This window comes from Diabrotica virgifera, chromosome 8 (genome assembly GCF_917563875.1).
Source record: "Diabrotica virgifera virgifera chromosome 8, PGI_DIABVI_V3a".
Classification (NCBI taxonomy): domain Eukaryota; kingdom Metazoa; phylum Arthropoda; class Insecta; order Coleoptera; family Chrysomelidae; genus Diabrotica; species Diabrotica virgifera.
In genome coordinates, this window is record NC_065450.1 from 221,642,604 (window position 1) to 221,653,611 (window position 11,008).

At 34.5% G+C, this 11,008-nt stretch overlaps 1 protein-coding gene across 1 annotated transcript; it reads left to right on the top strand.

Annotated features, from left to right (window-relative positions):
* The first annotated feature begins 328 nt into the window (after positions 1 to 328).
* On the top strand, positions 329 to 5,755 carry LOC114342086 (uncharacterized). The gene is made up of 4 exons (XM_028292881.1): positions 329 to 413; positions 701 to 1,717; positions 4,336 to 4,659; positions 5,659 to 5,755. The coding sequence occupies exons 2-4, from the start codon at positions 712 to 714 to the stop codon at positions 5,715 to 5,717; spliced, it is 1,389 nt and encodes a 462-aa protein (XP_028148682.1). The 5' UTR covers positions 329 to 413; positions 701 to 711; the 3' UTR covers positions 5,718 to 5,755.
* Positions 5,756 to 11,008: the final 5,253 nt, after the last annotated feature.

Below are 11,008 nucleotides of genomic sequence, written 5' to 3' on the forward strand. Positions count from 1 at the left end.
ATGTATTGTTGCCCGTATCCCGCCACTAGGAGGCACGTACTTTATTCGGGATACGCCTTAATATATCAATAAGAGTTTAATGAAAGGGTAACAAATCAATTGGAAGTTCTGTCCGACAAAATACGTGGAACGTTTTCGTAGTCTGACGTTCGAATCCTGTAACCTGTTCCACAATTAAAACTTCCCCTGTTCCAGTGTTCCCGTACATAAGTTTGTCCGACTAGACACCATTAAGCTATTAAATTTTCAGCTTGCTATTAATAATTTTTTTTTGGTACGCGGGACCCAGGCCTATTATTTTTTGTAATCTGACATTAGTAGACTTGACATTTGTCAAACAGAGGATGGCATTTTACTTAGTGTTTTATTATAGTGCTTTATATGTTATTTAAAGGAATTTGATTAATAAAAAGGTAAGTACAATAATACCCACTATGGTTAGTTTTACAATAGTTTTTACGCTCTTCTTCTGTAGCGAAACACGACTGCGTGATTTACCGTGTACCGTGTAGATTATAGTAAGAAGATGAATTATTAGATTGTAGCTTGAATTAACTCCAGTTGATTCTGTTAATTGTTAATTTGATAGTTTTAGGAGTATATCCATCTACATCTACAGCTTGCCTTAACATTTTCTTTCTAGTTGGCTTTTTATTTTTGTTCTTAGGCATTTAAACTAATTTCTTCTTTTGCATTATAGTATTTTGGATTATGAATAACGCTAATAGAAGAAAGGTTATTCAGAAGTTTCGCAACAGGCCACCGTTTGATCGTAAACAGAAAGAAACGACTGGAAATCATTTAAGAAAGTCCTTTCATCACGTTGAACAATCTTTCCGAACGATCATGAGTCATCTAGATGCAATAAAATCTGATTATGACATAAACAATTCAATCATTCCAGAAAAGGACGAAGGGGGTCCAGAAGTGAAAGGAGGAAGGGAGGAGAGGAGGGGGAAAATACCACTTAAACCTAAGCCGAATATAGCTCCGAAAATTATTGAAACTTTTCGAAACGCCACCCCTAAGAGGATAATAAACTATTCAAAAAGATTTGAAGGTAAGAAATTAGGATCTACAAAGAATTTGCCAAAAGCAACCGAAGATATACCTATCCAAACATTGTACAGAAACAAAAACCTGGAGTTTGGTAAGGTGATTCCTAATCACAAAATCATGAAAGATCTTCTTCAAAACTTCGAAAATACAGAATATTTTTATGTAAGTAATAGAGTTGATAAGTGTACAAGTACAACTGGTATCACCTGGCCTATAGTTGAAGAAAAAATGTGCGGTTCAAAAGAAAAGGTATATAAGAAGAGAAATCTTTCGAAGAAACCATCTAGGATTCCAACACGACGGTGCTTGCATCAAGTAAATCGATCATTTGCGCAAGCTTCACATGTCTCAACAGAAACCAAACTAAAGAGAACGATGAAAGCTCAAACCTTCGTCAAATCTAAACCAATTTTATGTGAAAAATCTGACGGAGGAACGTTTGTTATTGAGGAAACTAAAATAAAAAACGACAGAAACGTTGTCAGAAACCAAACTGATAAATTTAATAAAATGGGTAATAGAAAGGGGCATAGGCATTCAATACATCGGCAATCGGAGCCTAAAACTAGGAATATAAGTAAACGCTATATAGCTATGATGAACTCGGTGAAGAACAGTTATCCAAAGATTGAGGCAAAGACTGATGTTACCAATTCAGGTAAATTTATACAATATTTTTATCCCTTCCTGAGGTTCCTTTTAACTTCTTGAGGTAGTTTCTTCCTCTTAAGGTGTCTTCTCCATTACTGAAGGTTGGCTATAACTACATTAAATTGCTCTCTATCTTGAGCGGTTCTTAGTATCGAATGCGTCTCCATGCCTGTCCAGTCTCTTACATTCTTCAGCTAGGAACATTTTCTTCTTCCTGGACCTCTTCTTTCTTCCACTTTCCCTTCCAAAAAAGTTGTACCTTTCTTTTCTGTAAATATGTCCTAGATAAGTCGTTTTTCTGTTTTTTACAATATTTAGGAGGAAGAAAATCAACAACACAACATGCAAGTGGATTATTCAGATGCTTCAGAGCAGAATAATATCCACAGATACGCATGAAGATACCATAAATCTGAGGGCAACTAAGGGATGCCCTCAAGGCGGTGTATTGTCACCGTCATTATGGAACATAGTTGTCGATGATCTGATTCATGGGCTAAGCGCCCAAGGAATCTGGGTCCAGGGTTTCGCAGATGATATCGTAATAGTAACTAGGGGAAAATTTTCCAGCACTGTTGCGTATCAGATGCGGTATGCCCTTCACTACATAGAGAACTGGTGTCTGAAAGAGAACCTCTCCGTGAACCCTTCTAAAACTAAACTGGTAGCCTTTAAAAATAAGAGGAAGCTTACTGGACTGAGTGAGCTGAAATTATTTGGAGAGGTACTGGAAAGAACCAATGAGGTTAAGTATCTAGGGGTAACCATGGATTCGAAACTCAATTGGAATACTCATATTACCAATATAACCAATAGGGCTAAGCGACTCTTCTGGAACTGCAGACGAGTTGTAGGTAAAACCTGGGATTGAAATCAAAGGTTATATGTTGGTTGTACATATCATTGATACGACCGACAGTCACTTATGGTTCAGTACTCTGGTGGAGAAAGACGGCTTTGCAATCTTGTGTGACCACTCTCACCACCCTATAAAGACAAGCGTGTCTAAATATAACAGGAGCCTTGAATAGTACAGGAACGGCTTCATTAGAGGCTATCTCAGGTCTCCCTCCGCTGGAATTATATATTTCGGCGGTAGCCTTTATCCTGAGACCATCCTGAGACTCAAAGCAAACAATACTTGGAGGCCAAATTATGTATTGAATAGCCACACAAATATTACTGGGACTATACTTGAGGAATCCATCTTTATGATGAACTCAGATATGATGACACCAGAACTAATCTTCACTGAGAAGATTAACACAATTATACCATCTAGAGAACAAAAAGTCCCAAATATTAATGGGGACTTAATATGGTTCACTGATGGATCTAAAACTGCCCATGGTACTGGATCATGAGTCTTTGGGCAAACATGTAACTATAATAAATCTTACAGCCTAGGTCAACATACAACATTGTTCCAGGCTGAAGTTTTTGCTTTGGTGGCCTGCATTGATGAAATCATTGATGAAGACCCTAAATCTAAGAGAATCAACATTTACACAGATAGCCAATCGGCTATTCTGGCTGTAAAGAACCCTCTCACCAAATCAAAACTGGTGAGAAACTGCAAAGATCTCCTCAATAACCTGGCAAAAGACAATAAAGTGTCTTTAATATGGGTGCCGGGTCATAAAGGGGTGCATGGGAACGAACGAGCAGATATGTTAGCGAAACAAGGCTCGAGAGAAACTTTTGAAAGCCCAGAACCTTTCTGTGGCATCACTAAAGATGCTATGAAAAACGAGGTTCAGAAATAAATGAAGAATCATCAAAATAAATGGAGAACCACTCAAGGGCAAATCCAGACTAAAAAAAATAATTAATAATATTGATAAAAAACTCTCGAACAGTTTAATGAACCTCAATAAACGAGAGATTAAAACGGTCACTGAAATGGTGACTGGACATTGCCGTTTAAGAAATCACCTATACAAACTAGGTAAGGTGAATGAACCATGGTGCAGAAAGCGCGAAATGGAAGGAGCAACTGCCATACACATACTATGCCATTGCAGTGTGCTAGGTGATTTAAGGCAGGACTTCACGGTCAAATGAGGTTTGAACCAAAAGAGATCCTTAAACTACCAATAAGAAAACTGTTGGCCTTCGTTGAGGCCACAGGACTTATTAAAGTTTAAGGAGAAGAACAGGGTTTGGTACAAAGGTCTTATGACCAAGTGCCAGAGACTAACGAGTCTCGCCTGAGTTAAGAAGGAGAAGAAGAAGAAGAAGAAGAAGAAGAAGAGATGGTAGTATTTAAGAAGTTGACACCTCTCAAGGTTAATAGATTATTGCACCCCCTATCTATGAACCTTGGATACCTCTGTAGTTTTCTGGTTGATTTTTATCTTCTTTTTTGAATAATAGAATTAGTTTGCTCTTTCTCCATTCTTCCGGTATTTTATTGTGTTTTATAATGTTAATAATTATTGTGTCAGTGCTGCTCCAGAATATTGCAGTAATTCGTTTGGTATTCCGTCTTTACCTGCGGCTTTTCTGTTTTTCAGCTTTTGAACACTCCTGTGTACTTATTCTTGGTCTTTGTTTATCATAGTTGTGTAGTTATTGTGTTAAAACTACTAATAAATCTAATATTTGTTAACAAACATATTCCAGATCACTTCGACTGGTCCAGAACAGAAACAGGCTGGTCGATTTCAGACGTACCTGTAAATAGGCCAGAAGACATCAAATTCCCTAAAGAAACAAAAGAAGCCGTCGAGATAATGATACAGAATTCCAGGAAATTCATAAGGACCCCTTTAGCGAAATATTTGAAAAACGAAGATCAGCTGACTATACAACCAGCAATATCGATAAAAAGGGAGGGAAAGAAGATCGGTCCGTTTACGGTGTCTACTCCATTGGAGCGTGTTGCTAGTTCTAAGGAGAACTACGTAATGGGAGACCATTACGCAAATAGAGTGTCTTCGACAAAAGGTAAACAGAAAAATGATTTTATTATTTTTATAACAAAAATATTATTGTAGCCCTTTTTCTTTCCTGTTTCCGGTTCCTTTTGGCTATTAATCTTCGATGTTCTATGCTACGGAGATTTTGATTTATTTTTAAGATAATAACCTCAGCTCCCTTCAAAAGGTGACTGAGATCCAGCAGGGGCCATGCCGAGAATTTAAAAAAAAATTTATTGATTTTTCGTTGCTAGACAAATAAAAATACTTTATTAACGATAAGTTTTGAATGTGTTTATGACATTCAAAAAGGTGTGAAAAGTGTCTTAAAACTCACCATTTTAACTCTAACTTTTAAAAAATTTCCAACAGACACACCGGCATCCCCCCAAAAAAGTTATGCCTCCCATCACCCCCACCCCGAATATATGTCCTGGATCCACCCTTGGGCTCCTTCTTTATCTCAATCATCCCCTTTTTTCAATTACTTCGTGGGTTAATATTTTAATTTCTTCTTTCAAAGAAGTCGATTACTGACCCTAGAATCCGTGAAAGAAGCCATACAACATACAACGTTTTAGTGCTAAATACTGTGAATGAGTGCTAGTGCATCCTAATGCGTTTGCCAGACTAAATATGCGGGACGTCTTTGAAGTGCGTAGACTAAAACGGCAACTGCCGTCCAACTTGTCCAACTGAACATAATCAGTGTATTCAAACTAATAAAATTTTAATTTTAAAATTGTAAACACTCACTGGAGTAACTCTCTACATGTCTGTATTTTTTACCATAACAAATGCTTAATGCCCAATGGGCAGATTGTTGTACTCAATGGAGTTAATAAAAAAACAAAAATTTGAAGAAAAATCTTCTGCGTAAAAGGTATATTTATTTTTAAAACACCAAAAAGGGGTTTTAAAAATAAAAAAATATACCTATTACGCAGAAGATTTTTCTTCAAATTTTTGTAGTTAATGGTATAAGAAACTCTTCCTTGTGGATTTTTATATCTTATTTATTTTTCAGGAAATTCCCGAGTACATTGTAAGAGAGGATCAGCTCAAAAAGGGAGAGTTTTAAAATAATATTTCTAATGTACGCACAAAATAAATTGTCAGTCCTTGTTTTGTTTTTTACTTATTCACTCCTCACTAGAATATTAGGTAAATTCAATGATAATTGCATTAAACGAAGTTTTGAAATCAAGATAGGAAAAAATAGTGAAGTCAGAAAACAAGAGAAGAGATGCAAACATATTGAGAACTTAATTTTCTCATCGTTCCAACTGAAGTATAGCGAACGATAAAATACATGAAATCCAATGAAACAAGTAAACTAGGCAATCTAGGTATTACCATCATTTCTGCTTTTATTCCTATGTGGGATAATTCCACCTTGAGTCATACTAATATCAATTCCTTTCAGGAACTTGTTCTGCCTGAGGCTTTCATAGCCATTCAGGCCATTCTTCTTATCCTAGTTGTTTTCGTGTTTAGTTTTAAATTTTTTTTATTGAAATGCTTGTCTCCACTATTCAAGTTTCTGTTCTAATCTCTTTCAGTATGTTCTACTAACAGTATATCATTAATATACATTAAGCACCAGAGGTATTTTTTTTATTAACAAAAATCGTATCAGCCAAATTGGCTATTAGCGAAACAATAGTGGCGAACAATAATTTTTATTACATTTGTGTATTTATATATTGTATAAAATGTTAATTGAACTTAGGAAACTCTTTAAATTTGACATATTGCACTGTAGGCCTAAAATGTCACTTAGTTTGTCTGGTATATTGTACAATATGCGCTTTGGCGTTAATGCTGCGCATTTCTCCAATAAATGTTTGACTGTTAACTTTTCTTCACAATTGTCACATTTTGGTTCTTGTTTGTCGGAAAACAGATGACTATTAGTTAATCGCGTATGACCCAATCGGAGTCGCGTTAATATTACCTGGTCTCTCCGACTTGTTGGTAATGTTGGCCAGGGTTTTATCGATTTTTTAATTTCGCGTAGCTTGGCCGATGACACTTTCCACTTTTCTTCCCACATATACCGCACTTTACGTTTGACCGCCGCTTTCACATCCGTACTCGTAAATGTTTCCGTACACTCCGCACTATCACTAGTTGCAGCTTCTTTTGGAGCGTTGTCTGCCTCTTCATTTCCTTGAATTCCAATATGGGATGGTATCCAGAGGAATATGATAATTTTTCCATTCAACTGAGCGGTATGAACTTCTTGTTTTATTTTGATGACCAAAGGATTAGTTGGGTAAACATATTGGATTGACTGTACCGAACTTAGAGAGTCTGTGAGTATGATATATTTGGTATTACTGGATGCATTGACAGCAAGGGTGGCCTGGTATAGCGAGCGTATAATTCAGCAGAGTAAATAGAGTGCTCTGAAGGGAGTTTGTATTTATTTGTTGATGACACAGGGTTATGACTGCAGCACCAGTGCCTTCATTTGATTTAGATGCATCGGTGTATACATGTGTATACTCCTTGTAGTTGTGGAGTATATCATTGAAGGCGGATTTGACTAACTGTGGGTTTGTTGAATGTTTATCGAAAGAAATGAGGTGTGTACCAGAGGTATTATTACCCTGTATTATAGTTTCTCTGCTATCTGATCGATCACTAATGAGAATAAATATGGATTGAGCACTGATACAATCCTAATTTCTCGATAACTTTGTTTTTTTTTGCTCTGTTTTGCTATTTTACATATACTTATTTGTTTCTACCTCCTGGTATGAAGTTGATCGTACAGATAATATCTAAAGAAGAAATAAAGCAGAAGAGAAAACTTTAATAAGGTCACCAAAAAAGAAGCGAGAGTAGCAAAAGCTTAAACAGAAGGAAATACATAAGTATTATGTATTTCATACATATTATGTAGTTCCTTCTGTTTAAGCTTTTGCTACTTTCGACCTTAAAGTTTTCTCTTTTGACCTTAAAGTTTTCTCTTCTGCTTTATTTCTTCTTTAACTTCATTTGACCATCACTAAATCTCTTTGTGATACCGTGAAGCTCTCCTGAACAACTCCGATTACTACTAAACAAAACAAACAGTTTCTGTGAAAAATAAGGACTAAAAATGAATATAAAAAAGACCAAATACATGATAATAACTAAGAAAACAAATAGAAATGGTTGGATAAAAAAGGTTGATAAATGCACTAAGCATCAAAATTAATGGGACATTTTTTATGGCTCGTATTTCCTAAACCTGTTATCCAATTCTAGTGATTTTTTTAGTATATTATAGCTTTATTCTTCAAGAATATCGGTGTAATAATATTATTGCTAAACAGTTAAGTATCATTGTATACCGGGTGTAACAAGTGTGTTTTTTCCTCAAAGTTTGGAACACCCTGTGGAATATTCTAGCGTATACAAAATATTAAAATTAAAACTCAACTGTAGCCTTAGGCTTTCTTAACATTTTGCTGTTTGATTCATTCTCTTATGTGGGATAATAAAAAAGTTGGCACTTTAACAACTAGCCATGTTATTCGTCAATACAGGGTGTTTCTAAATAAGTGCGACAAACTTTAAGGGGTAATTCTGCATGAAAAAATAATGACCGTTTGCTTTATAAACATATGTCCTCAAATGCTTTGTTTCCGAGATACGGGATGTTGATTTTTTCTTACAAACTGACGATTTATTTATTGCTCTAAAATTGGTTGAGATATGCAAATGAAATTTGGTAGGTTTTAAGGGGTAGTTATTCCGCATTTTTTGACATACAATCAAGAGTTTTATATTCACCATTGGCGTGCATACGGGATGTATCTAAAATGTTTATACCCGTATGCACGCCAGTGGTGAATATAAAAATCTTAATTGTATGTCAAATAATGCTCAATAACTACCCTAATAACTAATTGTTATAATTTTCGTAGGTGATGTTATGAGATGAACAAAACCAGTATGGTTAAATTAGTAAGAAATTTTTAATCGATGTTTTATTAATATTTTCTGGTAACGATTTTTTTAGCTTCCGGAATATAAATTTAAAGATTATAAGTAAACATTTTTAAGAAGCTTTTAATAGTTTACACTCTGATTCGTGTGCTACCTCAAATATCGCTAATTGGACAGATTAACATATCCCACATGTACGCTAAAAATGTTTAAATTTGATAAATGTGCGAGCAGCGAAAGAATCATTCTAATTGCAAATAAATAAGAGGAAATGGACGTTCTCAGATAATGATCGCTTCGAGAAAGTTCTTTAATAAATAATTTACTTGTTTTGGTAACGATTTCCGAGTTGGTCAGCCGAAAACGAGATTAACGAATGTTGCTTTCCGTAGACGTTAAAAGAAGAATACATGCTGCAACGGGGTTTGGACAAATAATCACCGGACAAATAATCTCCACAAATTAATTATCCCTTGATAAAAAATCCCCAGACAAAAAATTTTAGACAAATAATCCCCACAAATTATTTGGACAAAATATCCCCACAAAACAGGGGCGTAACAGAGTACCCCGCAGCGTGCAGCTTGCGGGGGGGGGGGCAATCGCTTAGGGGCGCCATCTTGTCATCTGATATTATGAAAAAATCTGTTATTGTTATATTATTTTACGTTGTGTGTTTAAAATTAAAAACGTAAATTTCTAAATAGACATATTTGCCAAGTGAATCATCTCAGAATATCCAGAAACTTAATCCCTTCCGGCCTACCGAAATTTTATGGTAACAACAATAAACTATAATGCTTTGTACATACGTGACTATTGAAAGATTTGAGAATTGCAATTTGCCGAATTTTAGAACAATATTTCTAAATCTAGAAATGGGTTTTCTCTTTAATCTTTACCTACGTTTAGTATTTCGATACAATTATCCAGAGGCGTAACAGGTAGCATGAAGCTTACGGGGGGCCCCATCTTGTTGTATAATATGTAAAAATGTGTTGTTATATTATTTGCATACATACGTTTTTTAAGCAGTGCAGTATTGAAAATGAAGTTGTCCATCCGAATTAATAAAATTGTAGATATATTCGCTGATAGTAGACAGTGCACGAAGAAAGTTATTCATCTCAGAGAATAATACTAATGTAATCATTTAGTAATTGTTGTTCTATTTTATTCTATACCAATAAAGATGAAAAATGTAAGTCGTCATAAACAATGCACGAATACACCAATATAGTATTTTTACTACAAAAACGTTATTACGTAGGTCAAAATTTTTGACGTAAGAGAACTGTCAAAACATTAGAATGTGACTTTTCATTATTGCTATGTTTATTATAAACACGGCAATAATGAAAAGTCACATTCTAATGTTTTGACAGTTCTCTTACGTCAAAAATTTTGACCTACGTAATAACGTTTTTGTAGTAAAAATACTATAGCTCAGTAAATGACAGTTTTGGAGTGAAATTATTATCAGCGTCACGACGGACGTATTTGCTTGACAATTTGGATTTAGGTTCTAGTTACACTCCACTTCAAAGTTGGATTTACGCCGTTGGTTGCTTTTATTTTGGGTGGTGACACCCCTTCTTTGGGGTAAAAAACATATGTTTAAAATAAGTCCGGAATGGATAAATTGACTAATTATAAGCAACTTTTGTTCTTCTATAGAGTTTCTTTATCTATGCTAATACTTTTCAAGTCATTTGCGAGTGAAAATGTTTATTTAAAAAAAAAAACACTGTTTTCAGATGGGTTTTTTGCAAATAACTCAAAAATAAGTATTTATTGATTTAAATATTAGATATCGAAAAAATATTTGTAGCAAAAATGTAGCTTATAAGATACAGAAAATGGTGTATTTATTCATGAAGTCTATCGACACAGTAAAAGCTCATGAAGTCTATCAACACACAGCAGTTGAAGCTCATGAAAAAGTATTCTTATTTGTCCAATTCCAAATCGAATATTTCAACCCGAAATAACCAAAAAATGAAGCAATTTTCGGGAAAAACTCTTAAAACTTTTATTTAATGTTTCAAAAAAAAGCTTTATTTTTATTTTTTATAAAAGTTTCTTGCACCAAAACTATACGAGTTACGCTCAAAATAAAGTTGGCCGCTTTTTTGGTAAAAAAAAATCGTGAAAATCTGCCCATATTTCGCATTCCAAATAAAATTCATCATTAGCGCTTTACCATTTACTTTAAATATTTATTGTTTATATGATCTGTAAGTTTGACCGGTTCAAAGTTCTTATTTTTGAAAAAAATTAAAAGTTTTTTTTATTTTGGAAAAATGCCTTTTTTTCAAAATAACTTTCAAAAGTATTAGTGATACGAAAAATCTCAAAGAGTAAAGAAATGTAGGTAGGTCTTGCTTTTATAAATATTTTGGCTTTATTTTGTTTTTCTGTAAGACAAAAATTGG

Excerpts from the sequence above, each read along its gene's own strand:
- LOC114342086 (XM_028292881.1), top strand. The coding sequence starts at position 712 with ATGAATAACGCTAATAGAAGAAAGGTTATTCAGAAGTTTCGCAACAGG. Across the intron at positions 1,718-4,335 it reads GACTGATGTTACCAATTCAG|ATCACTTCGACTGGTCCAGA; the intron begins GTAAATTTATAC and ends AACATATTCCAG. Across the intron at positions 4,660-5,658 it reads TAGAGTGTCTTCGACAAAAG|GAAATTCCCGAGTACATTGT; the intron begins GTAAACAGAAAA and ends TTTATTTTTCAG.